At 37.3% G+C, this 26,542-nt stretch overlaps 2 protein-coding genes across 2 annotated transcripts in view; one reads left to right on the top strand and one right to left on the bottom strand.

Annotated features, from left to right (window-relative positions):
• The window catches only part of LOC308290675 (uncharacterized protein), a gene marked incomplete at its 5' end in the record, with an annotated part of 46,178 nt that extends 26,658 nt beyond the window's left edge, over positions 1-19,520 (top strand). The window contains 15 exons of the mRNA XM_080732586.1: positions 12,270-12,450; positions 13,717-13,818; positions 14,274-14,354; positions 14,727-14,792; positions 14,909-15,085; positions 15,191-15,548; positions 15,671-15,793; positions 16,250-16,412; positions 16,643-16,876; positions 17,163-17,254; positions 17,376-17,480; positions 17,664-17,857; positions 18,116-18,280; positions 18,612-18,856; positions 19,073-19,520. Coding sequence (XP_080588712.1) covers positions 12,270-12,450; positions 13,717-13,818; positions 14,274-14,354; positions 14,727-14,792; positions 14,909-15,085; positions 15,191-15,548; positions 15,671-15,793; positions 16,250-16,412; positions 16,643-16,876; positions 17,163-17,254; positions 17,376-17,480; positions 17,664-17,857; positions 18,116-18,280; positions 18,612-18,856; positions 19,073-19,119 — 2,333 coding nt within the window. The 3' untranslated portion in view covers positions 19,120-19,520. The remainder of the gene's footprint in view (positions 1-12,269; positions 12,451-13,716; positions 13,819-14,273; positions 14,355-14,726; positions 14,793-14,908; positions 15,086-15,190; positions 15,549-15,670; positions 15,794-16,249; positions 16,413-16,642; positions 16,877-17,162; positions 17,255-17,375; positions 17,481-17,663; positions 17,858-18,115; positions 18,281-18,611; positions 18,857-19,072) is intronic.
• Positions 19,521-22,252: 2,732 nt separating this feature from the next.
• On the bottom strand, positions 22,253-23,778 carry LOC308290674 (uncharacterized protein; the record flags this gene model as incomplete). The annotated part of the gene is made up of 3 exons (XM_080732585.1): positions 22,253-22,756; positions 23,274-23,455; positions 23,727-23,778. 3 exons carry the CDS (start codon positions 23,776-23,778, stop codon positions 22,253-22,255), a joined length of 738 nt encoding a protein of 245 aa, XP_080588711.1.
• Positions 23,779-26,542: the final 2,764 nt, after the last annotated feature.

Genomic DNA, 26,542 nt, shown 5'->3' with positions numbered 1-26,542 from the left:
AAAAAGTAATGTTTTTTAGTGACTTTAAAGCTATATTACTCCACATTTCTACAGTAAAATCTTACCAACATGTTATCAGAGATACAATATAATGTTGTTAAGTGATTCCCATTGTAATATTGAACAGAATTATTGTGGTGTTTTTTCAGTTAAAGCTCAAAGTCCAGAGATTTTCTCAAAAAGTAATGTTTTTGTAGTGACTTTAAAGCTATATTACTCCACATTTCTACAGTAAAATCTTACCAAAATGTTATCAGAGGTACAGTAAGATATTCTTAAGGGATTCCCATTGTAATATTGAACAGAACTATTGTGGTGTTTTTTCAGTTAAAGCTCAAAGTCCAGAGATTTTCTCAAAAAGTAATGTTTTTTAGTGACTTTAAAGCTATATTACTCCACATTTCTACAGTAAAATCTTACCAACATCTTATCAGAGATACAATATAATGTTGTTAAGTGATTCCCATTGTAATATTGAACAGAACTATTATGGTGTTTTTTCAGTTAAAGCTCAAAGTCCAGAGATTTTCTCAAACATTAATGTTTTTGTAGTGACTTTAAAGCTATATTACTCCACATTTCTACAGTAAAATCTTACCAAAATGTTATCAGAGATACAATATAATGTTGTTAAGTGATTCCCATTGTAATATTGAACAGAACTATTATGGTGTTTTTTCAGTTAAAGCTCTAAGTCCAGAGATTTTCTCAAAAAATAATGTTTTTGTAGTGACTTTAAAGCTATATTACTCCACATTTCTAAAGTAAAATCTTACCAAAATGTTATCAGAGGTACAGTAAGATATTCTTAAGGGATTCCCATTGTAATATTGAACAGAACTATTGTGGTGTTTTTTCAGTTAAAGCTCAAAGTCCAGAGATTTTCTCAAAAAGTAATGTTTTTTTAGTGACTTTAAAGCTATATTACTCCACATTTCTACAGTAAAATCTTACCAAAATGTTATCAGAGGTACAGTAAGATATTCTTAAGGGATTCCCATTGTAATATTGAACAGAACTATTGTGGTGTTTTTTCAGTTAAAGCTCAAAGTCCAGAGATTTTCTCAAAAAGTAATGTTTTTTAGTGACTTTAAAGCTATATTACTCCACATTTCTACAGTAAAATCTTACCAACATCTTATCAGAGATACAATATAATGTTGTTAAGTGATTCCCATTGTAATATTGGACAGAACTATTGTGGTGTTTTTTCAGTTAAAGCTCAAAGTCCAGAGATTGTCTCAAAAAGTAATGTTTTTGTAGTGACTTTAAAGCTATATTACTCCACATTTCTACAGTAAAATCTTACCAAAATGTTATCAGAGGTACAGTAAGATATTCTTAAGGGATTCCTATTGTAATATTGAACAGAACTATTGTGGTGTTTTTTCAGTTAAAGCTCAAAGTCCAGAGATTTTCTCAAAAAGTCATGTTTTTGTAGTGACTTTAAAGCTATATTACTCCACATTTCTACAGTAAAATCTTACCAAAATGTTATCAGAGATACAATATAATGTTGTTAATTGATTCCCATTGTAATATTGAACAGAACTATTGTGTTGTTTTTTCAGTTAAAGCTCAAAGTCCAGAGATTTTCTCAAAAAGTAATGTTTTTGTAGTGACTTTAAAGCTATATTACTCCACATTTCTACAGTAAAATCTTACCAAAATGTTATCAGAGGTACAGTAAGATATTCTTAAGGGATTCCCATTGTAATATTGAACAGAACTATTGTGGTGTTTTTTCAGTTAAAGCTCAAAGTCCAGAGATTTTCTCAAAAAGTAATGTTTTTTAGTGACTTTAAAGCTATATTACTCCACATTTCTACAGTAAAATCTTACCAACATGTTATCAGAGATACAATATAATGTTGTTAAGTGATTCCCATTGTAATATTGAACAGAACTATTATGGTGTTTTTTCAGTTAAAGCTCAAAGTCCAGAGATTTTCTCAAAAAGTAATGTTTTTTAGTGACTTTAAAGCTATATTACTCCACATTTCTACAGTAAAATCTTACCAAAATGTTATCAGGGTTAAAGTAAGATATTTTTAAGTGATTCCCATTGTAATATTGGACAGAACTATTGTGGTGTTTTTTCAGTTAAAGCTCAAAGTCCAGAGATCTTCTCAAAAAGTAATGTTTTTTTAGTGACTTTAAAGCTATATTACTCCACATTTCTACAGTAAAATCTTACCAAAATGTTATCAGAGGTACAGTAAGATATTCTTAAGGGATTCCCATTGTAATATTGAACAGAACTATTGTGGTGTTTTTTCAGTTAAAGCTCAAAGTCCAGAGATCTTCTCAAAAAGTAATGTTTTTGTAGTGACTTTAAAGCTATATTACTCCACATTTCTACAGTAAAGTCTTACCAAAATGTTATCAGAGGTACAGTAAGATATTCTTAAGGGATTCCCATTGTAATATTGAACAGAACTATTGTGGTGTTTTTTCAGTTAAAGCTCAAAGTCCAGAGATTTTCTCAAAAAGTAATGTTTTTTTAGTGACTTTAAAGCTATATTACTCCACATTTCTACAGTAAAATCTTACCAAAATGTTATCAGAGGTACAGTAAGATATTCTTAAGGGATTCCTATTGTAATATTGAACAGAACTATTGTGGTGTTTTTTCAGTTAAAGCTCAAAGTCCAGAGATTTTCTCAAAAAGTCATGTTTTTGTAGTGACTTTAAAGCTATATTACTCCACATTTCTACAGTAAAATCTTACCAAAATGTTATCAGGGTTACAGTAGATATTCTTAAGGGATTCCCATTGTAATATTGAACAGAACTATTGTGGTGTTTTTTCAGTTAAAGCTCAGTCCAGAGATTTTCTCAAAAAGTAATGTTTTTGTAGTGACTTTAAAGCTATATTACTCCACATTTCTACAGTAAAATCTTACCAAAATGTTATCAGGGTTACAGTAAGATATTCTTAAGGGATTCCCATTGTAATATTGAACAGAACTATTGTGGTGTTTTTTCAGTTAAAGCTCAAAGTCCAGAGATTTTCTCAAAAATTAATGTTTTTGTAGTGACTTTAAAGCTATATTACTCCACATTTCTACAGTAAAATCTTACCAAAATGTTATCAGAGGTACAGTAAGATATTCTTAAGGGATTCCCATTGTAATATTGAACAGAACTATTGTGGTGTTTTTTCAGTTAAAGCTCAAAGTCCAGAGATTTTCTCAAAAAGTAATGTTTTTTAGTGACTTTAAAGCTATATTACTCCACATTTCTACAGTAAAATCTTACCAAAATGTTATCAGAGGTACAGTAAGATATTCTTAAGGGATTCCTATTGTAATATTGAACAGAACTATTGTGGTGTTTTTTCAGTTAAAGCTCAAAGTCCAGAGATTTTCTCAAAAAGTCATGTTTTTGTAGTGACTTTAAAGCTATATTACTCCACATTTCTACAGTAAAATCTTACCAAAATGTTATCAGGGTTACAGTAGATATTCTTAAGGGATTCCCATTGTAATATTGAACAGAACTATTGTGGTGTTTTTTCAGTTAAAGCTCAGTCCAGAGATTTTCTCAAAAAGTAATGTTTTTGTAGTGACTTTAAAGCTATATTACTCCACATTTCTACAGTAAAATCTTACCAAAATGTTATCAGGGTTACAGTAAGATATTCTTAAGGGATTCCCATTGTAATATTGAACAGAACTATTGTGGTGTTTTTTCAGTTAAAGCTCAAAGTCCAGAGATTTTCTCAAAAATTAATGTTTTTGTAGTGACTTTAAAGCTATATTACTCCACATTTCTACAGTAAAATCTTACCAAAATGTTATCAGAGGTACAGTAAGATATTCTTAAGGGATTCCCATTGTAATATTGAACAGAACTATTGTGGTGTTTTTTCAGTTAAAGCTCAAAGTCCAGAGATTTTCTCAAAAAGTAATGTTTTTTAGTGACTTTAAAGCTATATTACTCCACATTTCTACAGTAAAATCTTACCAAAATGTTATCAGGGTTAAAGTAAGATATTTTTAAGTGATTCCCATTGTAATATTGGACAGAACTATTGTGGTGTTTTTTCAGTTAAAGCTCAAAGTCCAGAGATCTTCTCAAAAAGTAATGTTTTTTTAGTGACTTTAAAGCTATATTACTCCACATTTCTACAGTAAAATCTTACCAAAATGTTATCAGAGGTACAGTAAGATATTCTTAAGGGATTCCCATTGTAATATTGAACAGAACTATTGTGGTGTTTTTTCAGTTAAAGCTCAAAGTCCAGAGATCTTCTCAAAAAGTAATGTTTTTGTAGTGACTTTAAAGCTATATTACTCCACATTTCTACAGTAAAGTCTTACCAAAATGTTATCAGAGGTACAGTAAGATATTCTTAAGGGATTCCCATTGTAATATTGAACAGAACTATTGTGGTGTTTTTTCAGTTAAAGCTCAAAGTCCAGAGATTTTCTCAAAAAGTAATGTTTTTTAGTGACTTTAAAGCTATATTACTCCACATTTCTACAGTAAAATCTTACCAAAATGTTATCAGGGTTAAAGTAAGATATTTTTAAGTGATTCCCATTGTAATATTGGACAGAACTATTGTGGTGTTTTTTCAGTTAAAGCTCAAAGTCCAGAGATCTTCTCAAAAAGTAATGTTTTTTTAGTGACTTTAAAGCTATATTACTCCACATTTCTACAGTAAAATCTTACCAAAATGTTATCAGAGGTACAGTAAGATATTCTTAAGGGATTCCCATTCTAATATTGAACAGAACTATTGTGGTGTTTTTTCAGTTAAAGCTCAAAGTCCAGAGATCTTCTCAAAAAGTAATGTTTTTGTAGTGACTTTAAAGCTATATTACTCCACATTTCTACAGTAAAGTCTTACCAAAATGTTATCAGAGGTACAGTAAGATATTCTTAAGGGATTCCCATTGTAATATTGAACAGAACTATTGTGGTGTTTTTTCAGTTAAAGCTCAAAGTCCAGAGATTTTCTCAAAAAGTAATGTTTTTGTAGTGACTTTAAAGCTATATTACTCCACATTTCTACAGTAAAATCTTACCAAAATGTTATCAGAGGTACAGTAAGATATTCTTAAGGGATTCCCATTGTAATATTGAACAGAACTATTGTGGTGTTTTTTCAGTTAAAGCTCAAAGTCCAGAGATTTTCTCAAAAAGTAATGTTTTTTAGTGACTTTAAAGCTATATTACTCCACATTTCTACAGTAAAATCTTACCAACATCTTATCAAAGATACAATATAATGTTGTTAAGTGATTCCCATTGTAATATTGAACAGAACTATTATGGTGTTTTTTCAGTTAAAGCTCAAAGTCCAGAGCTTTTCTCAAAAATTAATGTTTTTGTAGTGACTTTAAAGCTATATTACTCCACATTTCTACAGTAAAATCTTACCAACATGTTATCAGAGATACAATATAATGTTGTTAAGTGATTCCCATTGTAATATTGAACAGAACTATTATGGTGTTTTTTCAGTTAAAGCTCAAAGTCCAGAGATTTTCTCAAAAATTAATGTTTTTGTAGTGACTTTAAAGCTATATTACTCCACATTTCTACAGTAAAATCTTACCAAAATGTTATCAGGGTTAAAGTAAGATATTTTTAAGGGATTCCCATTGTAATATTGAACAGAACTATTGTGGTGTTTTTTCAGTTAAAGCTCAAAGTCCAGAGATTTTCTCAAAAAGTAAGGTTTTTGTAGTGACTTTGAAGCTATATTACTCCACATTTCTACAGTAAAACCTTACAAAAATATTATCAGAGGTACATTTGGGACATTGTTAGTTGATTCCAATTGGAATGGTGAACAAACCTATGAAGGAAGTTTTTTGGTTAATGCACAAAGTCCAGAGAAAGTGTCTAAAATATGTGCGTTGTAGGCAACTTTGGAGCTATATTACTCCACATTTCCACTGTAAAACCTTACAAAACTATTATCAGAGGTAGAGTGGGACATTGTTAGTTGATACCAATTGGAATGGTGAACAAACCTATGAAGGAAGTTTTTTGGTTAATGCACAAAGTCCAGAGAAAGTGTCTAAAATATGTGCGTTGTAGGCCACTTTGAAGCTATATTTCCCCACTTTTCTACTGTAAAACCTTACAAAACTATTATCAGAGGTAGGGTGGGACGTTGTTAGTTGATTCCAATTGGAATGGTGAACAAACCTATGAAGGAAGTTTTTTGGTTAATGCACAAAGTCCAGAGAAAGTGTCTAAAATATGTGCGTTGTAGGCAACTTTGGAGCTATATTACTCCACATTTCCACTGTAAAACCTTACAGAACTATTATCAGAGGTAGAGTGGGACATTGTTAGTTGATACCAATTGGAATGGTGAACAAACCTATGAAGGAAGTTTTTTGGTTAATGCACAAAGTCCAGAGAAAGTGTCTAAAATATGTGCGTTGTAGGCAACTTTGGAGCTATATTACTCCACATTTCCACTGTAAAACCTTACAAAACTATTATCAGAGGTAGAGTGGGACATTGTTAGTTGATACCAATTGGAATGGTGAACAAACCTATGAAGGAAGTTTTTTGGTTAATGCACAAAGTCCAGAGAAAGTGTCTAAAATATGTGCGTTGTAGGCCACTTTGAAGCTATATTTCTCCACTTTTCTACTGTAAAACCTTACAAAACTATTATCAGAGGTAGGGTGGGACATTGTTAGTTGATACCAATTGGAATGGTGAACAAACCTATGAAGGAAGTTTTTTGTTTATTGCTCAAAGTCTAGAGAAATCGTCTAAAATATGTACTTGTAGGCCACTTTGGAGCTATATTACTCCACATTTCCACTGTAAAACCTTACAAAACTATTATCAGAGGTAGAGTGGGACATTGTTAGTTGATTCCAATTGGAATGGTGAACAAACCTATGAAGGAAGTTTTTTGGTTAATGCACAAAGTCCAGAGAAAGTGTCTAAAATATGTGCGTTGTAGGCAACTTTGGAGCTATATTACTCCGCATTTCCACTGTAAAACCTTACAAAACTATTATCAGAGGTAGAGTGGGACATTGTTAGTTGATACCAATTGGAATGGTGAACAAACCTATGAAGGAAGTTTTTTGGTTAATGCACAAAGTCCAGAGAAAGTGTCTAAAATATGTGCGTTGTAGGCAACTTTGGAGCTATATTACTCCACATTTCCACTGTAAAACCTTACAAAACTATTATCAGAGGTAGAGTGGGACATTGTTAGTTGATACCAATTGGAATGGTGAACAAACCTATGAAGGAAGTTTTTTGGTTAATGCACAAAGTCCAGAGAAAGTGTCTAAAATATGTGCGTTGTAGGCCACTTTGAAGCTATATTTCTCCACTTTTCTACTGTAAAACCTTACAAAACTATTATCAGAGGTGGAGTGGGACATTGTTAGTTGATACCAATTGGAATGGTGAACAAACCTATGAAGGAAGTTTTTTGTTTATTGCTCAAAGTCTAGAGAAATCGTCTAAAATATGTACTTGTAGGCCACTTTGGAGCTATATTACTCCACATTTCCACTGTAAAACCTTACAGAACTATTATCAGAGGTAGAGTGGGACATTGTTAGTTGATACCAATTGGAATGGTGAACAAACCTATGAAGGAAGTCTTTTGGTTAATGCACAAAGTCCAGAGAAAGTGTCTAAAATATGTGCGTTGTAGGCAACTTTGGAGCTATATTACTCCACATTTCCACTGTAAAACCTTACAAAACTATTATCAGAGGTAGAGTGGGACATTGTTAGTTGATACCAATTGGAATGGTGAACAAACCTATGAAGGAAGTTTTTTGGTTAATGCACAAAGTCCAGAGAAAGTGTCTAAAATATGTGCGTTGTAGGCCACTTTGAAGCTATATTTCCCCACTTTTCTACTGTAAAACCTTACAAAACTATTATCAGAGGTAGGGTGGGACGTTGTTAGTTGATTCCAATTGGAATGGTGAACAAACCTATGAAGGAAGTTTTTAGGTTAATGCACAAAGTCCAGAGAAAGTGTCCAAAATATGTGCGTTGTAGGCCACTTTGAAGCTATATTTCTCCACTTTTCAACTGTAAAACCTTACAAAACTATTATCAGAGGTAGAGTGGGACATTGTTAGTTGATACCAATTGGAATGGTGAACAAACCTATGAAGGAAGTTTTTTGGTTAATGCACAAAGTCCAGAGAAAGTGTCCAAAATATATGCGTTGTAGGCCACTTTGAAGCTATATTTCTCCACTTTTCTACTGTAAAACCTTACAAAACTATTATCAGAGGTAGAGTGGGACATTGTTATTTGATACCAATTGGAATGGTGAACAAACCTATGAAGGAAGTTTTTTGGTTAATGCACAAAGTCCAGAGAAAGTGTCTAAAATATGTGCGTTGTAGGCCACTTTGAAGCTATATTTCTCCACTTTTCTACTGTAAAACCTTACAAAACTATTATCAGAGGTGGAGTGGGACATTGTTAGTTGATACCAATTGGAATGGTGAACACACCTATGAAGGAAGTTTTTTGTTTATTGCTCAAAGTCTAGAGAAATCGTCTAAAATATGTACTTGTAGGCCACTTTGGAGCTATATTACTCCACATTTCCACTGTAAAACCTTACAAAACTATTATCAGAGGTAGAGTGGGACATTGTTAGTTGATTCCAATTGGAATGGTGAACAAACCTATGAAGGAAGTTTTTTGGTTAATGCACAAAGTCCAGAGAAAGTGTCTAAAATATGTGCGTTGTAGGCAACTTTGGAGCTATATTACTCCACATTTCCACTGTAAAACCTTACAGAACTATTATCAGAGGTAGAGTGGGACATTGTTAGTTGATACCAATTGGAATGGTGAACAAACCTATGAAGGAAGTCTTTTGGTTAATGCACAAAGTCCAGAGAAAGTGTCTAAAATATGTGCGTTGTAGGCAACTTTGGAGCTATATTACTCCACATTTCCACTGTAAAACCTTACAAAACTATTATCAGAGGTAGAGTGGGACATTGTTAGTTGATACCAATTGGAATGGTGAACAAACCTATGAAGGAAGTTTTTTGGTTAATGCACAAAGTCCAGAGAAAGTGTCTAAAATATGTGCGTTGTAGGCCACTTTGAAGCTATATTTCCCCACTTTTCTACTGTAAAACCTTACAAAACTATTATCAGAGGTAGGGTGGGACGTTGTTAGTTGATTCCAATTGGAATGGTGAACAAACCTATGAAGGAAGTTTTTAGGTTAATGCACAAAGTCCAGAGAAAGTGTCCAAAATATGTGCGTTGTAGGCCACTTTGAAGCTATATTTCTCCACTTTTCAACTGTAAAACCTTACAAAACTATTATCAGAGGTAGAGTGGGACATTGTTAGTTGATACCAATTGGAATGGTGAACAAACCTATGAAGGAAGTTTTTTGGTTAATGCACAAAGTCCAGAGAAAGTGTCCAAAATATATGCGTTGTAGGCCACTTTGAAGCTATATTTCTCCACTTTTCTACTGTAAAACCTTACAAAACTATTATCAGAGGTAGAGTGGGACATTGTTATTTGATACCAATTGGAATGGTGAACAAACCTATGAAGGAAGTTTTTTGGTTAATGCACAAAGTCCAGAGAAAGTGTCTAAAATATGTGCGTTGTAGGCCACTTTGAAGCTATATTTCTCCACTTTTCTACTGTAAAACCTTACAAAACTATTATCAGAGGTGGAGTGGGACATTGTTAGTTGATACCAATTGGAATGGTGAACAAACCTATGAAGGAAGTTTTTTGTTTATTGCTCAAAGTCTAGAGAAATCGTCTAAAATATGTACTTGTAGGCCACTTTGGAGCTATATTACTCCACATTTCCACTGTAAAACCTTACAAAACTATTATCAGAGGTAGAGTGGGACATTGTTAGTTGATTCCAATTGGAATGGTGAACAAACCTATGAAGGAAGTTTTTTGGTTAATGCACAAAGTCCAGAGAAAGTGTCTAAAATATGTGCGTTGTAGGCAACTTTGGAGCTATATTACTCCACATTTCCACTGTAAAACCTTACAGAACTATTATCAGAGGTAGAGTGGGACATTGTTAGTTGATACCAATTGGAATGGTGAACAAACCTATGAAGGAAGTCTTTTGGTTAATGCACAAAGTCCAGAGAAAGTGTCTAAAATATGTGCGTTGTAGGCAACTTTGGAGCTATATTACTCCACATTTCCACTGTAAAACCTTACAAAACTATTATCAGAGGTAGAGTGGGACATTGTTAGTTGATACCAATTGGAATGGTGAACAAACCTATGAAGGAAGTTTTTTGGTTAATGCACAAAGTCCAGAGAAAGTGTCTAAAATATGTGCGTTGTAGGCCACTTTGAAGCTATATTTCCCCACTTTTCTACTGTAAAACCTTACAAAACTATTATCAGAGGTAGGGTGGGACGTTGTTAGTTGATTCCAATTGGAATGGTGAACAAACCTATGAAGGAAGTTTTTAGGTTAATGCACAAAGTCCAGAGAAAGTGTCCAAAATATGTGCGTTGTAGGCCACTTTGAAGCTATATTTCTCCACTTTTCAACTGTAAAACCTTACAAAACTATTATCAGAGGTAGAGTGGGACATTGTTAGTTGATACCAATTGGAATGGTGAACAAACCTATGAAGGAAGTTTTTTGGTTAATGCACAAAGTCCAGAGAAAGTGTCCAAAATATATGCGTTGTAGGCCACTTTGAAGCTATATTTCTCCACTTTTCTACTGTAAAACCTTACAAAACTATTATCAGAGGTAGAGTGGGACATTGTTATTTGATACCAATTGGAATGGTGAACAAACCTATGAAGGAAGTTTTTTGGTTAATGCACAAAGTCCAGAGAAAGTGTCTAAAATATGTGCGTTGTAGGCCACTTTGGAGCTATATTACTCCACATTTCTACTGTAAAACCTTACAAAACTATTATCAGAGGTAGAGTGGGACATTGTTAGTTGATACCAATTGGAATGGTGAACAAACCTATGAAGGAAGTTTTTTGGTTAAAGCTCAAAGTCCAGAGAAATAGCCAAAGTAATATATGCGTTGTAGGCCACTTTGAAGCTATATTTCTCCACTTTTCTACTGTAAAACCTTACAAAACTATTGTCAGAGGTAGAGTGGGACATTGTTAGTTGATACCAATTGGAATGGTGAACAAACCTATGAAGGAAGTTTTCCATAGAAAGTCTATATTACTATATTATTACTATATTACCTGTAGGCACTTTCTACAATAAAACCTTAAAAAATTGTTATCACATGTACAGTTGGATAATGTGAATTGATTCCAATTGGAATTGTGAACAAACCTATTGTGGAGTCTTTTTTTATTTTATTTTCAGAGAAATTGTCTAAGTAATATATGACAGACAGGCCATATTTTCCTAAATATGGAGATGACTGATGTCTCACATCATAGATGTCTGATGTCATAGACCACATGAGATTGACACAATAAGTCCATATGGGCATTCCCAGATTTGGGCTTAATATTTATGACACCAGGGTACTTCATATATGTGCATAAAAGGGACAAGGACGGAATTCCCTTGCAAGTGTGAATCACGCTGCGGCAAAGGACAGCATTCATTTTCAAGGGTCTTGGCCGTAATGGTTAGATAGATAGATAGATAGATAGATAGATAGATAGATAGATAGATAGATAGATGTCAAATATCATGAATATTCAAATATCATGACTATTCAATCAAAATGAGGTCACTGATTTTCTTTTTTTTTTCTTTTTCTTTTTTTTAAGTTGCTGTCAATGATTAGCCAATTAATTATTATTATTATTATTATTAGGCCTACTATTATTGTTGGATTATAGTATGAGGTAAAACCAGTGGTACTCACATTCATTACTTGAGTAAAAGTATAAATACTGCAATATAGAAATACTCTGTTACAAGTAAAAAATCAAAATGTACTTGAGTAAAAGTACAAAAGTATTGGAATAAAAGTAAAAGTAGAAAAAGTAAAAATAGGCCTACTAATGTTTGAAAATAGCAGATCTACAAGCTGAGAAAAAAAATTACTCTGGTAAATTAAAAGTACTTGAGTAAATAATTAGTTACTTTCCTCTGGGTAAACCCATAGAGTTATAGGGTAAACCGTAGAGCTGCTTTGTGTTGATAAAACACTCAAAAGATACGTTATGTATCTTTCAGGACCATTGCCTGCTTTCGTCACAGCCCCAGCGAGCTCCTACGGTAATTACACTACATGATGCGCAGCGAACTTTGATCGTCGGCTCACTTCACCTCCCGTTTTGCAAAGTCGGATGGCTTCACTCCAGTGCAAAGGCGGCAAAGAAAAAGAAGGCGGTGGAGAAGGAAATACACAGAGCTCGTGACAAAACACGAATCAACATCGGTGCTGCACATGGACGATGGAGGGATCTCAGAGACTCCAAAGGTCTCAAAACCGATGCTGAACTTGCTCTGTTGCTCCTGGACAGGTAGGCTTTTCACTTGCTCTATTTTATTTGTTTCCTGTGATGGAAGTAGTAGTTACAGCACTGCTCTTTTGTCTACTAGCTTACTATGCTAATGTTAGCTTCGTGGTGTGCATATGACTAGGACTCGGTACAAATTGACCCAAATGTACACTTGTCAGAGTTACATTTACATGGATTACAATATAAAAGGGGGTCCCAGAGATAACCAGGGTCTGCAGCCAATGCATGTCAAACTGGGGGTCCTTGAAATTAAAATGGTTGAGAACTGCTAGAGCTAGAGCCCTAAAAATCCTCTCTAATTTGAGGGACCCTTACATATCTTTTCAAACGGGGGTCCACGGGCTAAGAAGTGTCAATTTGGGGGTCCTTGACATGAAAAAGTTTGAGAACCACTGGTCAAATATGCTATTATTCGAATGATAACGTTAGTCTTGTCATGCACATAACCTACTTTCTACAGTTTCTAGAGAGTAGAGCAGTGGTTTCAAAACTTTTTAGCCCGTGACCCAAAAGAAAAATCAGACAATCGCCCAAGAACCAAACTAGTGAACATGCATAGCAGATCATCAAGATCAGAAACAGCAGATCTGCAAGCTCACAACGTGTCACGTTGCTCCGCGTTGAGAGCTTGTAGATTGGCTATTTTCACTACTTTATTATTATAGCCTATTTTATTCATGGAATTTCTTAGATGTGTTTGTTTCTTGTTAAAAAACAGTTACATTTCTAAAAAAATAAATCATATTTCAAAAGGTTTTACATCTTTTGAAATAATTATTTTTTCTGGAGTTCCCAAACTTTTTTGGCTTGGCTCAGGGCACCCTTAAAAATATTTTCTTCATCCTAGGCACCCCTACATTATATCATAATTTTCACTCCCAGCACCTTATATTTATAGCATATTTTAGCGACTATGTTGTGAGGAAAACATTAAGATAATAGCCATTTTGGTTAGAATTGACAGAAAATAACTTTGTAAGTTTAAAATGACACTTGAAATATTTTTTCAAGTGTCCAAATAAATTCCAAATATTATCAAATTATCTCGCGGCACCCCTGGACTGCCATCACGGCACCCCAGGGTGCCCCTTCACCCACTTTGAAAACCCCTGGTCTAGACCCATGAAAATTGGTCTGTGACCCACAAATGGGTCCCGACCCACTGTTTGGGAGTGTTCTAGAGTGTGCCCTCTGCTTAGTCATTTAGCATGTATATCCGCTGAAATGGCCCACAAATAATGTTGCAATATTTGTGTGTTATTGTAGTTACATGAACGAGGAGTCATCCGCATCAACGCCCAAAAAGCGCCTTCCTACACCCCCCGCCCCCCCTGTTTCCAGCATCTGTGCCGGGTCTCTGGCTGACAGGTGAGTGTGCATGAATTACTATCGCTGTAACTTTCTTTGCCTACTGAAATGCATGTCTAACTGTCTTCACTAGCTTACATTGCCTTAGTGAAAAAAAATGTCATGTTTCATCTCACTGTAATGTATGGTTAAATAAATATAAATCAAAGTGGGAATTCAAGCTCTCAAGCCACTAAACCTACAAAGCATTTTCAATTATCACATGCAATCCTGTGACATTTCCATGTAGTAATGTTGTAGGGATAAGTAGGATAGTAAACCGTCGATCTATGTTATCTGTTATTTCTCATATTAATTATTGATGTATATTCAAAATATTAAAACATGCATGTTGATAGAATTATTGCCAAGAAGTATAGCTGCAGCCTCGCTATGCTTTGCCCTTAGAGAACACAGTTTCCTCCTATAACAATGGCTTTAGATCTTTTTCTAAAAACATGTTGCCTTCATTACAGAGTTGATGACTTTCCGCCAGAGGCTGGTGTTCAGGACCTGGGCTGTTGCAGTGGGGAGACGCCTGTGACCCTGGCTGCAAGGTAGAGCCATTGAGTAGGGCCAAAAAGATTATTATTATTATTATTAATAAGTAGTAGTAGTATCATCATCATCATAGCCAAGGGCTTGAGGCTTAGAAAATGTATTTTCCCAGCTGTTCTGAAACAGATGAGGACATTAAACTTTAAAAAAAAAAAAAAAAAGTAATGTTGCCTGTGCGTGCAGTGACAATGACTCTATATACTATATTCTCTACTCCTTTGCACTTTTGTTTGAGACACTGGTGCTAAAAATGGTGCATAATGTATATGCACATTAGCTAATATTTTTAATTCATTCAGTAGGAAAAAATAAATACATTTTATATTGCCAGCATCTACATAGTTGTTGTCATTTTTATTTTCTTGTTGTAGGAAGTCATTGGATTTTTGCGTTGGCGCCATTGATGTTGAAGACTTCAATGACATAAAAAACGCAACGTAAGCTGCAATGCATTGCATACATTTATATCTTGTCTTAATTTGTAGCTTGTCAAATTGTTCATTCTGAGTATTCTGTTGTCTGAGTAATAATTTTTGAACATTTCCTTCCATAGCATTGACTGGGGAGAGGAGGAGGAGGAAGAAGAAAACGACGAGTCTTGGTGTCTACTGGAGCCAGAGCCTGTAGAGAGTGAGGCAGAGTCTCCAGCATCATCTGACGAGGAGGACGATGTGTCCTCTGAGCCAGATGATAGCGACGATGCGGATTATGTTGCTCCCCTTCGTGTTAGGTAGGTTCCTATGCTGTCCCATAACTGTTTTCAGTGAAGTGACACTCTCAGTTACAGCTGTTCTTATATTTTTGTGTTTTATTGTTTGATTTCTCATGGCTGAAGAACTGGCGGTGCTCTGAAGTCAGGTGTCGACATCATGGCATTCGATACCATCACCATGGAGGAGACTGTCCATGATGTTGTACCCGGTGAAGACTCAGAGACGGATGAAGAAGAGTCGGACGAAGAAGAGACTCTGGTGAAAGAAACTCCACTCCCAGACAAGATTGTGATCTCGAAGCCAGAAGAAATAATTGGCCACCCAGCATCCATAGCCTACCATGACTGTCTCAAACAACTGGCAGAATGTCTTCTGCTACCTGTTCACATGTGCACAGAAAAGGACCCTGAGACGTGTGGGGCACTTGGACCATTTGGAGTCATTGTGATATCTCGAGGTACAGCAGCCATTGTTGAATGGGTACGTATTTCTAAATATAATCGTGAAATGCCTTTTTCTGTGTGGGCACAGTAAATCCGGGAAAGGGACACAAAAATATCAATGACAAGTATTCTGCTTTCTATTCCATGTCTGTTTCTCAGAAATGTCCATCTGGTCATACTGTCTGGAGTTGGTGTTCGCAGCCCAAGGTGAAGTTTGGAGTGAACGCTGGTGATTTCCTCCTGTCGTCCAATATCCTTCTCTCTGGCAACAACTACACGAAGGTACACCAAGACTCTTTCTTTTTGGACTGCTTGACTGGTGTGTTAGTCACCAGCCAAGTGTGGGGTGGCTCAGAGTAGATGACAGAGTACAGCATATTGCAATGGGCCCAGTGTACAAGATGGTAGATACACTACACCACTAAGATACCATGTAACAATGTTCACAATTGGAAACTGGTTACAACAAACCTAGCCTAACCCTCACCCCGACTCTATAATAACTATTATTTTGCACTTTTTTTTTTTTTTTTAATCTAATGTGCTTTTCTGATAAACATCTACTGCATAGCACTGTGTTCTATCCGTTTGTCATTCAATGTTATGGAAGAGAAGTATCACAATGGACATACCTGAGTTTCCTTTTTAGTTGTATCGATGAACTGTACTGTCATGAAACTGTACCTTTTCTTATGCAAAACCTCTACTAAATACATGTACTTCAATCCATCGATTCAGGTGGCTCTGCTGTTCAAATTCATGAACATGCAGATGGTCAACAGCTCCACCTACTTCAAACTCCAGGACCAATATTGTGTTGACACAATCAAGGAATTCTGGAGTAAGAAGAGAGAGCAGATTGTTAACCGACTGCGCTCAAAAGACTGTGTTGTGGCCCTGGGTGAGACGCGCACACACACACAAACACAAACATACACACATGTAGTCGTAACCAAATGTATTGGTCAGGAGTGTTGCAGAATTCTGTAGTTCCATTTTTTGGAGTGTGTGTGTGTAGAAGGACCACAACAGCTTCACATGGTTTTGCAACTCAGAGTTTCATGCCATAGGACAATCATCAGGCATATATATATATTTTTTTTTTTTGTTCAAATTACTATTCATTCAAAGGTGATGGTCGGATGGACAGCCCAGGATTCTGCGCCCAGTATTGCTCATACACGGCAATGGAGAATGACACCAAAGAGATCATCTCTTTGGTTGTTGTGGACAAGAGGGAGACTAAGAGGAACTCTGTGATCATGGAAAAGGAAGGATTCATCCGGACCTTTGACATGATCCGACAAGAGATGAATCTTGTTGAAGTGTGCACAGATGCTCACTCACAAATCTCTGCCCTCTTCAGTAAGTGATCGTTTGGGTTTCATTACAGTTTGAGAGATTGGCCCAGGAATCCATGTACTGTACTGCTCTGACTACAGTAATTGATTTAACCCATTTAGGCCTAACCTATAGAATAGAAATCAGAAATTAGCCTACAAAACAAATATGTTGCTACATACTGTACATGTACTGTAAGCCCCTCCAAAAAAGCAAAATGTGTTCCCGGCCTGAATGGGTGGGGAAAATATACGTTATTATGAAATATATACGTTTTACATAGGCCTGTTTTTGTCTTCCATACAAACAGACCCAGACAAGGGGATGTACAGAGACCTTGGCGTTCTCCACACTTTGGACATCTGGCATGGGTCCAAAAATCTGGGGAAGAAGATACACGCAGTATGTTTATTAAATGTTTCGTGTGTGTGTGTGAGAGAGAGAACATACATTTGTTTCCCTTGTCTAGGAATACCTTGAACAAACAACCATTACTGATGTATTTTCTTTTTTCTGTGTGCAGGCAGGTCTGGAGAAGGGATGCTCCATTCTCCTTCAGTGGCAGAAGGACATCTGTAACCACTTCTGGTTTTGCTGTAAAACTGCGTCTACCTATAATGAGTTCTTTGTAAGTTCTCTGAAAGTCTTGGCCTTGGAATGTTCTAATCTACATCAATGTTGGTCTGTTACAGCTATTGTGTAATTTTATGTTTTAGGGGTATACTTTTATGTTTTCATTTACAGTAGCAGTAACGTTTCCTTTGTGCTTTTACATGTATAACTCAAGTAATGATGCCTTGCTGTTTTCCAGGACATGTGGAACGGACTTTTGCACCATGTCTCTGGGATTCACGAGTGGTTCTTCGGAGCCTGTCACCACATCCCCGACTACGTGGAAAGTGACAAGGAGAAGATCCCTCCAAACAGCGTGGCCCACAACAGACTCAAAGAGATCGTGCTGAACAACAGGTTTCTGAAGGATGTTCACAAGTACCTGACTTTCAGGTAAAACGTTAACATAGACTTATATTCAACGTACAATCTCCCTTATCTATACATACATTTTAGAACTGCAGCCAGCGGTATTTATTTGTTTGTCAGACACGACCAAATGCAGCACTCCAATTGGCTAGGACTGATCACGTGGCACACGGAGCTCCTAACCGGAAGTGCGTCCGGCGGTCAATTTTTTTTTTTTTTTTTTATATAAAAAAAAATCACTTTTTTTTTTTTTTCAAAAAACATTTTTTTTTTCTCTCACAGGTCGACCTCCGAGTTGGAGAGTTTCCATAACCATCTCCTCATGTATTGCGCCAAGCGTTTCTGCTTCAGCCCTCCTGTGTACGAAGCTAGAAACCTGCTGGCAGCCTTGGACTACAACTACCATGTCCACAGGCCATACAAGTTGAAGGCGGATGGATCACCAGAGTATGTTGAAAGCACTTGTTCTCTAGGGCAGGGTTTCTGAAAGTGGGTGCCACAGAATACTTTAACAATTAGAATGGATCAATATTGACCCTCCATGATCATGAGAACAGACTTGAGTTGCACTGTACTTGATGAGTTATTTTTCCACCTACCCAAACTCTTCACCAAAATAGAAGATCTACAAGCTTACAATGTGACACAAAAGTTGTTATTTATAGGGGTGCCCTCAGTCAAAGTTTGAAAACCACTACAATAGGGTTCCTAGGGTCTGTTGACTGTTCTGAAGAATGTTTATCTACAAGTATTGTTTTTCTTCTTGTATGTGTGCCAGTTATAGGAGGCTGCACAACAAGAAGTCTAGGAAGTGGAGTCTGTACCCCATGAAGGTGTTGAAGGACTACGGCTACATCTCTGAGCTACAGGCTGATATCCTGAACTGCAGACTGTCCTCCGGCCGAGGGATGAAACGGCTAACCACAAGAAGGTCAAATGACGCCCGCCAGCTCGGCCTTCTTAGTGGTGACGTACCCCCATCCAAACAGACGTTGTTGGACACACAAGTCAGCCGAGGACTTGGTACGCCTTCTAGACTATGCATTATAACACACATAGAGAGTGATTTTCCATTTATAATAATTGAGAGGAGATTGAGCATTTTATTATAAGATTACACTTGCAATGTGATTCGGAAGGCAACATTGTATTATTGTGTGTGTTACTTTAGCTCACTCCTGATGCGTGACAAATTACAAATTCATGTTCCTAATTCTAATTATGCTTTTAATTCAACAGGCCATGGACTGGCATCCAGCAGAACCATGGGGACAATGCAGAAGTAACAGACTCCTGGCAGAGAGAGACATCTGGCCTTGTCTCTCAAGAGGCCAAACCACGCTGACGTCAAAGTGACTACTGGCCAATCACAACGTGTCTTTTCAGGGACTTTTCAATTCAACAGAGCTTAGTTCCGATGTTGCACGGCTCAGCTGTTCTTAGATGCTGCGTTCGAAAAGACCCGCCCCCGCCTGACGCTGATTGTCCTGCCAACGTCTGTGTCAGTGACGCACGTGCAAGTGGGAATTGCCCGTTCGTAGAGTCCTCAAAGCCAAAGATATGTAATTAATGTAGATAGCTCATCCTCATTGGATCCACTGGAGTGCGACATGGTACACATACAAAGCCTACAAATGCCTGTTTACTGGTGCTATAGATCCCGCGAGAGTGTGTTGCTGGGACAGCTAAAGAGCAATAATAAAGTTGATTTTCTCAGTTGTTGTGTCGCTGAGAAAAAAGCCACTTTAGTATGACAATTTTGTTAATATTATGTGGCTTGTGATGATCTGGTCCAATATTTAGTTCAGTGACTATAGCTTCTGAACTATTATTTTGCTCTGTGTTCACGTTGGCTCTCTCATTGTAAATTAATAGACTCCAAACATGCTTCCGCTTCCTAAAAAGGTATCTACCTACGTCACACAGAAACGGGAAGTACAGGTCTTTTGCACCCTCTTGCTATCGCCCTCTTGGGCAAAGCTCATGCCTCGGAGCCAAAGGAGCACTTTAAAACCCACTTCCCCCATAGAAAGGTGTTGTAAAATATGCTATAAATATAAGGTGTTGGGAGTGAAAATTAGGAATATAATATAGAGATGCCCCGAGCCAAAAATGGTTTTGGAACCCCTGCTTTACTCTGTACATATTGTTTTATATTTTCTCTACTCTGTACATAGTGTACATATTGTTTTATATTTTCTCTACTCTGTACATAGTGTTTTGTATATGTATTTGTGTTATAGTTGTGGCCGCTACTATACAAGCAACACACTATTGTTTTCGCTGCGAAATGTCTTTGCCAGCAAAGTGAACTTGCTTCAAACCATGTGTCACTGTTGTCATGCTTCACAGTGTGCAGTGTGGTTGCCCTAACAGGGCATCATCGAGGACAGGGGTCTTCAACAGGGGGTCCTCAGAGTTACTACAAGGGGTCCTCCAAATCTTTGTGTGATATAAACTTTTTTTCTCCTTTTTTATATTTCACTTGAACCCTAGCGTCCATATTCAGAGAATCTGCGAGGCGTTGTGAGCTAGCAGATCGGCTATTTTTGGCAAAGAGCTTTGGTGTAGGCTAGAGGGGAAAATGAGCAGACTAAGTACAAAGTGAAAGGTCAGGTTATGTATTGACTGTTCAAGTGGTTAAATATTTGAGAACACAAAATACACTGTGCTGTCAAACAATGGGACTACAGTACAGTATATGGAATCTATGAACAGGTTGTGGGGGTCCCTGCTTCATCTCTCAACTAAGGGGTCCTTGGCCTGAAAACGTTGAAGACCCCTGATCTAGGAATCAGGTGGGTGTTAGACCTTAGACCAGTGTCTCTAACCCTGCCCTGAGCCAAAAACGTTTTTGGAACCCCTGTTCTGTGTACATATTGTATTATAGTTTCTCTACTCTGTTTTATATATGTATTTGTGTTCTAGTTGTGGCCTTTACTCTACAGGCAACACACTATTGTTCCTCAGGTCTAACAATAAAAAATGACTACTCGCCATACCCTGTGTTTATTTCTTCATTAGAATATAATGTTGGTACTATTTATTTTATTCAAAGAACGGTCACGCTGGTGTAAATTGTAACACTAATGCTGTATAATTGTCTCATATTGCACTTGCTAATAGTCCATCCTCGTATCATTTATTGTTTAGACTACTGCTGCTTATTCGTTATATATGCAAAGTTTCAAAGACTTCCCAAAAATCGTCCAACATTGACTGAAACTGTACTTTGATCTCAATGGGGCTGTTTACACTTTTGGGTTACATACAGAATACGAATAATTATGCAGTCAGTGTGACAGATGACATTTCTATTATAATTAGTTATGCACTTGTGTCCAACAGTAAAAATACAAGTATAATTGGCTGTGAAATACAAGTTTATTTTCTTTTTTAAACTGTGTGGGTTTTTTTGACCAGCAGGGGTCAGTGTGTATAACAGTACACAGTAAACAGAACACAGTACTTTGCATAGGCTGTCAACAAGAAAACAGGAAAATAAAAATATATTTACAGTGGAAAAGGGGAGGTAAGTATGCCCTTAGTACAATACCATTGAACGTCAGACGCCTAGAACACAGTACTTTGCATAGGCTATCAACAAAAGAAAACAGGAAAATAAAAAATATATATTTACAGTGGAAAAGGGGAGGTAATTATGCCCTTAGTCCAATACAAGTTTTGATTGTCTGGATATGGTCAAAACAAAACATGGTTGCCAGCTGATAAGCAGATTGTGTCAATGCATTTCAATGGGAATGGGGCAGATTCGTTTTGAGAAATCTGGCATTTGCGGATTTCTCCTAAAAATATTTTCCATTCCCATTGAAATGCATTGTCAGAATCTGCTTATCAGCTGGCAACCATACTTTGATGTGACTGCCCTTACGGTACATAGATAAGTACATATTTCCCCCTAAAACAAGGTCTTCAACAGGGGGTCCTCTAAATCTGTGTGATAGAAACCTTTTTCCTTTTTTATATTAACCATTTGAACGCTAGTGTTCATATTCTGATAAATGTTGCAAAAAATAGCATATCTACAAGCTCACAACGCCTGGCTATTTTTGGACAAAGAGGTTTGGTGTAGAGGGGGAAAAGACCAGACTAAGTACTGAGTGACAGGTCAAGTAAGTTTATTAACTGTTGGCACACTTCAAGTGGTGAAATATCTGAAAACACACATTGACATGAATCCAAAATACACAGATAATTGTGCTGAAACTAATGGAATCTCAGAAAGGGTAGTGGGGTCCCTGCTTCATCTCTCTCTCTCAACTAAGGGGTCCTTGACCTGAAAACGTTGAAGACCCCTGCCCTAAAATGCCCCAAACTTGGGAGAATGTCCATTTCAATAACATTTTTTTTTTTTTTTTTTTTTATAACATTTTTTATTTATTTATTTTTTAGTTTTTTTTACACCCTGCGTGGTATGAAACCTACGTACTGGCCGTCACTCGATGGCCAGGCATCGCGAATCTTCCACACACAACAACTAAAAATAACCATGCGTTGGTTCGCTCCCAAAAAACCATAGCGCCACACAATAAACTGCCTGTATGCAGCAAATCTAAACTGCTTGTTGTCCTCTCCTGGCTCTTGAATGTCGACGTCAGCCCGAACGTCGTTCCAGATCCTCCTGGCCAGTCTCAGATGAGGCGCCTGCATGCAGAGGAGGTCAAAATCTGGCAAGAGTGACACGCACGACCCAGGCTGCTGCATGCAGCACTTCTTCTCCAGCAAGGTCGGCATCTCCCTGCAGCGCTGACACACACACCAACTGGGTGGAGCTTGGCCAGGAGGATCTGGAGGCAGACTGTCACTGGGATCAGGCAGGTCAAACAGCAGGCTGGGCTCTTTATCAAGAGCCCTATGAAGAAGGACCCGGATGTCCCCCAGTGACATTCGGTCAATTCGTGCCTGAAAATAGACAAAGACAATATGAATAGAGAGACAATTCAATTATAACCAAAGTAACTTCATCAAAGTATAAATATTAATTTATGCATGCAATGGGCAAAATAATTTACAATAAATAGCTAGGGGCTCTTACACATTTAATTCCAAAAGTAATACTTTTTCCATACTAATTTCCAGACTGTTATTATAATGTACAACCTTACACACAAACTTGATTTATACTTCATCATTTGATAGTGTCCTGTAGCAAATATAGCAGATCTGCAAGCTTGGGGATCTGTTATTTTTACTATTTGTGAAAATATCTGACCAAATTATTCACCTATAATTAATTGGGAAAGCAGATTGAAAGAGCCAGGGTGCCATGTTATTTGTTCCCTTTTACATTAGAAATATATTTTCAACAACACAATTGTAGACCCACATAGAAATAATATATTTTCAACAGCCCATCTACCCTGTTGATAGATAGATAGATAGATAGATAGATAGATAGATAGATAGAATCTAAGCCTACCCTTTGGCCCACAATGGCTTGCTGCCTTAGCTGCTCCATCCTCTGGATGTCCTCCTGGCAGAGACGGTCTGGTCCTGCCTGCTGCCCTCTCCGACCCCTTCCTCTACCCCGACCACTGCCAGTGGCAATCTTCTTGGCACCCGGTTGGCTTTTTTTTTCAGCCTTTTTGGGAGGGACAGGACCTGGTTTGATTGATTGAAGACTTTATTAAAAGTTTGCATAGGAAAAGGTACAGTTTCATGACGATACAGTTCACTGGTACAAGCTCAACTAAAAGGAGATCCTAGAAAAGACTAAGCTTATTTCCATAGGAAACCATTGAAGTATCTCATAAAACATTGAATGACAGACGGATAGAACACAGTTCTATGCAGCAGATATAGTCAGGAACATTTAAAAAAAAAAGGGGGGGGGGGGGGAATACAGTAGTTACATACAAAATAAGTGATTTACCTGGGGGCTGGTAATCGTCTCCACTGCCAGCATTGCTGTCCTCCTCCTCCATTATTGAACACTGTTTAGAAATAAAATAAAATAAAAATAAAGCTCAAAGCTCAATCTTGGCTAACATATTCAGCTAATAAGTTCGTTTACAGAAAGATTCATTTGGCTGTATGCCTCTGTGATGTACACAGCAGTAGCAGTTTAGGTAGAGCTAAACTATATGAATAGCCAGTAGTCTAACCCATGTCTTCCAGTAGGCCTATACTTGCTATAAAGCTGTGAGTAAAAACGTTCATTATGACATATAGTTTACTAAAAGTCAATATATGATAGCTTACCTCCGAATCAGACATTCTGTTCGCCATACTGCTTCTGTTTGACTGCTTTTAAGTTTCAAAACAACCGCACGTTGTGTAAAGAGCCTCACTGAGCAGACGCAGTTTTCTTCTTCGTTGGTGGCTTTAGCGCAAGGCCATACTGAGTGAGGCGGGCCCTTAGTGGGCTGACCATAGATCTCACTGGATTGGCTGTTGTTTAGAGGCCAAATGCGACCCCTGCAGGCAACATAGAGACTAGATATTTTTCAATGACTATCCAACCCACTGAAACTGTCTAAAAAAAAAAAAAAAAAAAAAAAAAAGTGACAGTAAAATTTTGACCAGATCTGGCCAGAAATTGCTTATAGCAACTTTAAATGAGCTTGGTGAAAAGATAAACCATCAAACCGTCAGTGGTTTCAACATAAACCACACTAGTGTGCTGGATGGTGCCATTCGGGGCTTCAGAAAGAGTCTCACACGACCCAACAAACAGGATCAGCGTGAGATTCTCTGATGGCAAAGGGAGAAACGATGAAGTGGTGGATCTGGGAGGTCCCAGAAGAGAATTCCCTTTGGCTGCTGATGGATGCACTTGTCCCGTCTCCAATGTTTTAGGGAACAGAAGGGAACTTAAATGTGGCTCTAGATGCACCAGGTAAATCTTGCTTTTTGGTTTTCAAGAAATCAATATAGACTCAAATATGAGTCTATATAAGACAGCATTTAGCAGTCTTATAGACTGGTTTCTTGTTTACAAACATTGAGACTAAATGCACAGCTGAATGTATCATGTAATCAATTACCACCAATCCCCAAACCTGTTGTTTTGGGGAGCGCTGCCCGAGCGCTGCATGGTTTCTATTTATTGGCTAATTTTGGTACCGACCCATCAGTGCGACGTGGACCAGAAACCCTTCTATATAGACTCATATTTGAAAATATGCCTACTAACTTAACTTTTTTTGTATTATTATTATTTTTTTGCTGACAAAGACGACCAATATTACATTGCAGGAAGGGCAATGGCTGTCAGTTTGGTACATGGAGGACCATCACCAAATATTTTTTCCAAAACCTTGTTCAACTGCTTAGTTCGTAGGCCAGGGAATTTCAAACCAGTCCTGGCTGGAGGATGTTTCCAATTCTCAAATCCATGAACTAATAGAACATTCTTTTCACTAGTAAATTCTTTGTTACAGAGTGTCCCACAATGCAACATTGGTGCATGGGAGACAGTAAAGCAAAAATTATGGGGTTATCATTTCCCCAAAAATGGGGTTATCATTTGTCCAAAAATGGCACATCTACAAGCTCACCACACGCCGCATACGTGACACGTGAGCATCTATGTGGATGGGCTATTTTGGGTGAGGATATTTAGTGTAGATTGACAACAGGAGGGAATACAGTCAACTAAAAATCTGGTGTTTTTCAGAATCAACTACTCAGGACGAACTCACCCTGTCAACTGAGCCACACTACGATTTCCTTAAGAATGCAAGCTGTATGGTCTGTGTGACTGTGTATTTTTCTGCCATTTGAATTCAATTATTTTTTCTGGGTATTTTCCTCCTGTATAGAAAGTCGATGGGAGCCCAACTTGATTTGGCCGCTGTCGCCGACTCGGGCACCCCAGCTAAATCATTAGAGCATGCCCTGGGCTACATCTGTGCAAAATTTGGCGCTTTTAGACTAATATAGCGCGAAATATCCCTAACGCCCCCAACTACAACTGATACAAGCAGCCTAGGGCCTCCAAGATGTCATTGCAGCACTAAACCAGTTGTCTGATCTTGCGAAGACCAAGAGCACAACAGCCTCTCTGCAGTGCAGGACCTATGAAGGAAGGCTTCCACTGTCACATTTGTAACTGTATTTCTGCATCAATGTATTATTTGTTTTAAACCTTGCAGCTACAATGGAAGTGCCCATGTATGCCATGTGCTGCCAATCTCTGGTTGGGTGCCAAACCTGTTTGCGACAGTCGCTGTCAACTGGAGACAAGTGTGTCGACCCTCGTGTTCTTGGCCACAGCCACAGGTGTGTGTAGATACAAATGTAAGTTTCTCTCTTTTTCTTAAAATGTTGCATTAACGTTAATCATTTCTTCTCTTTTGAAGGTGCTCAATATGAGTCGCTTGCCTCCTACTACTGGATTGGAGCCACCACTATTTCCAAAATAGTGAAGGAAACCTGTGAGGCCCTGCATCAGACGTCAAAGGTTAGAAATCCCCCCTCTTTTTAATTACTACCATCGCAACCATAAACAGTATGACATGCGTACAAATAATTATCGTGGCTTTAATTATTCATTTAGCTTATGACAACCAGAAAGAGGTCAAATAAAGATGGCAGATGCATAGGCCTTAGGCCTACATTTGATTATGTTATAAGGCTGTATGCTTGATTGGCTGTATGCTTGATTACCTAATAATACCATATACTTTAAGTTACACTTAACCTAGCATACAAGGCTTTATACATACCCTGTAAACCCTAAATATA

Source organism: Nannobrachium achirus (genome assembly GCF_963921795.1).
Source record: "Nannobrachium achirus genome assembly, chromosome: 9".
Classification (NCBI taxonomy): Eukaryota; Metazoa; Chordata; class Actinopteri; order Myctophiformes; family Myctophidae; genus Nannobrachium; species Nannobrachium achirus.
This window is presented reverse-complemented; position numbering and strand designations above follow the sequence as displayed.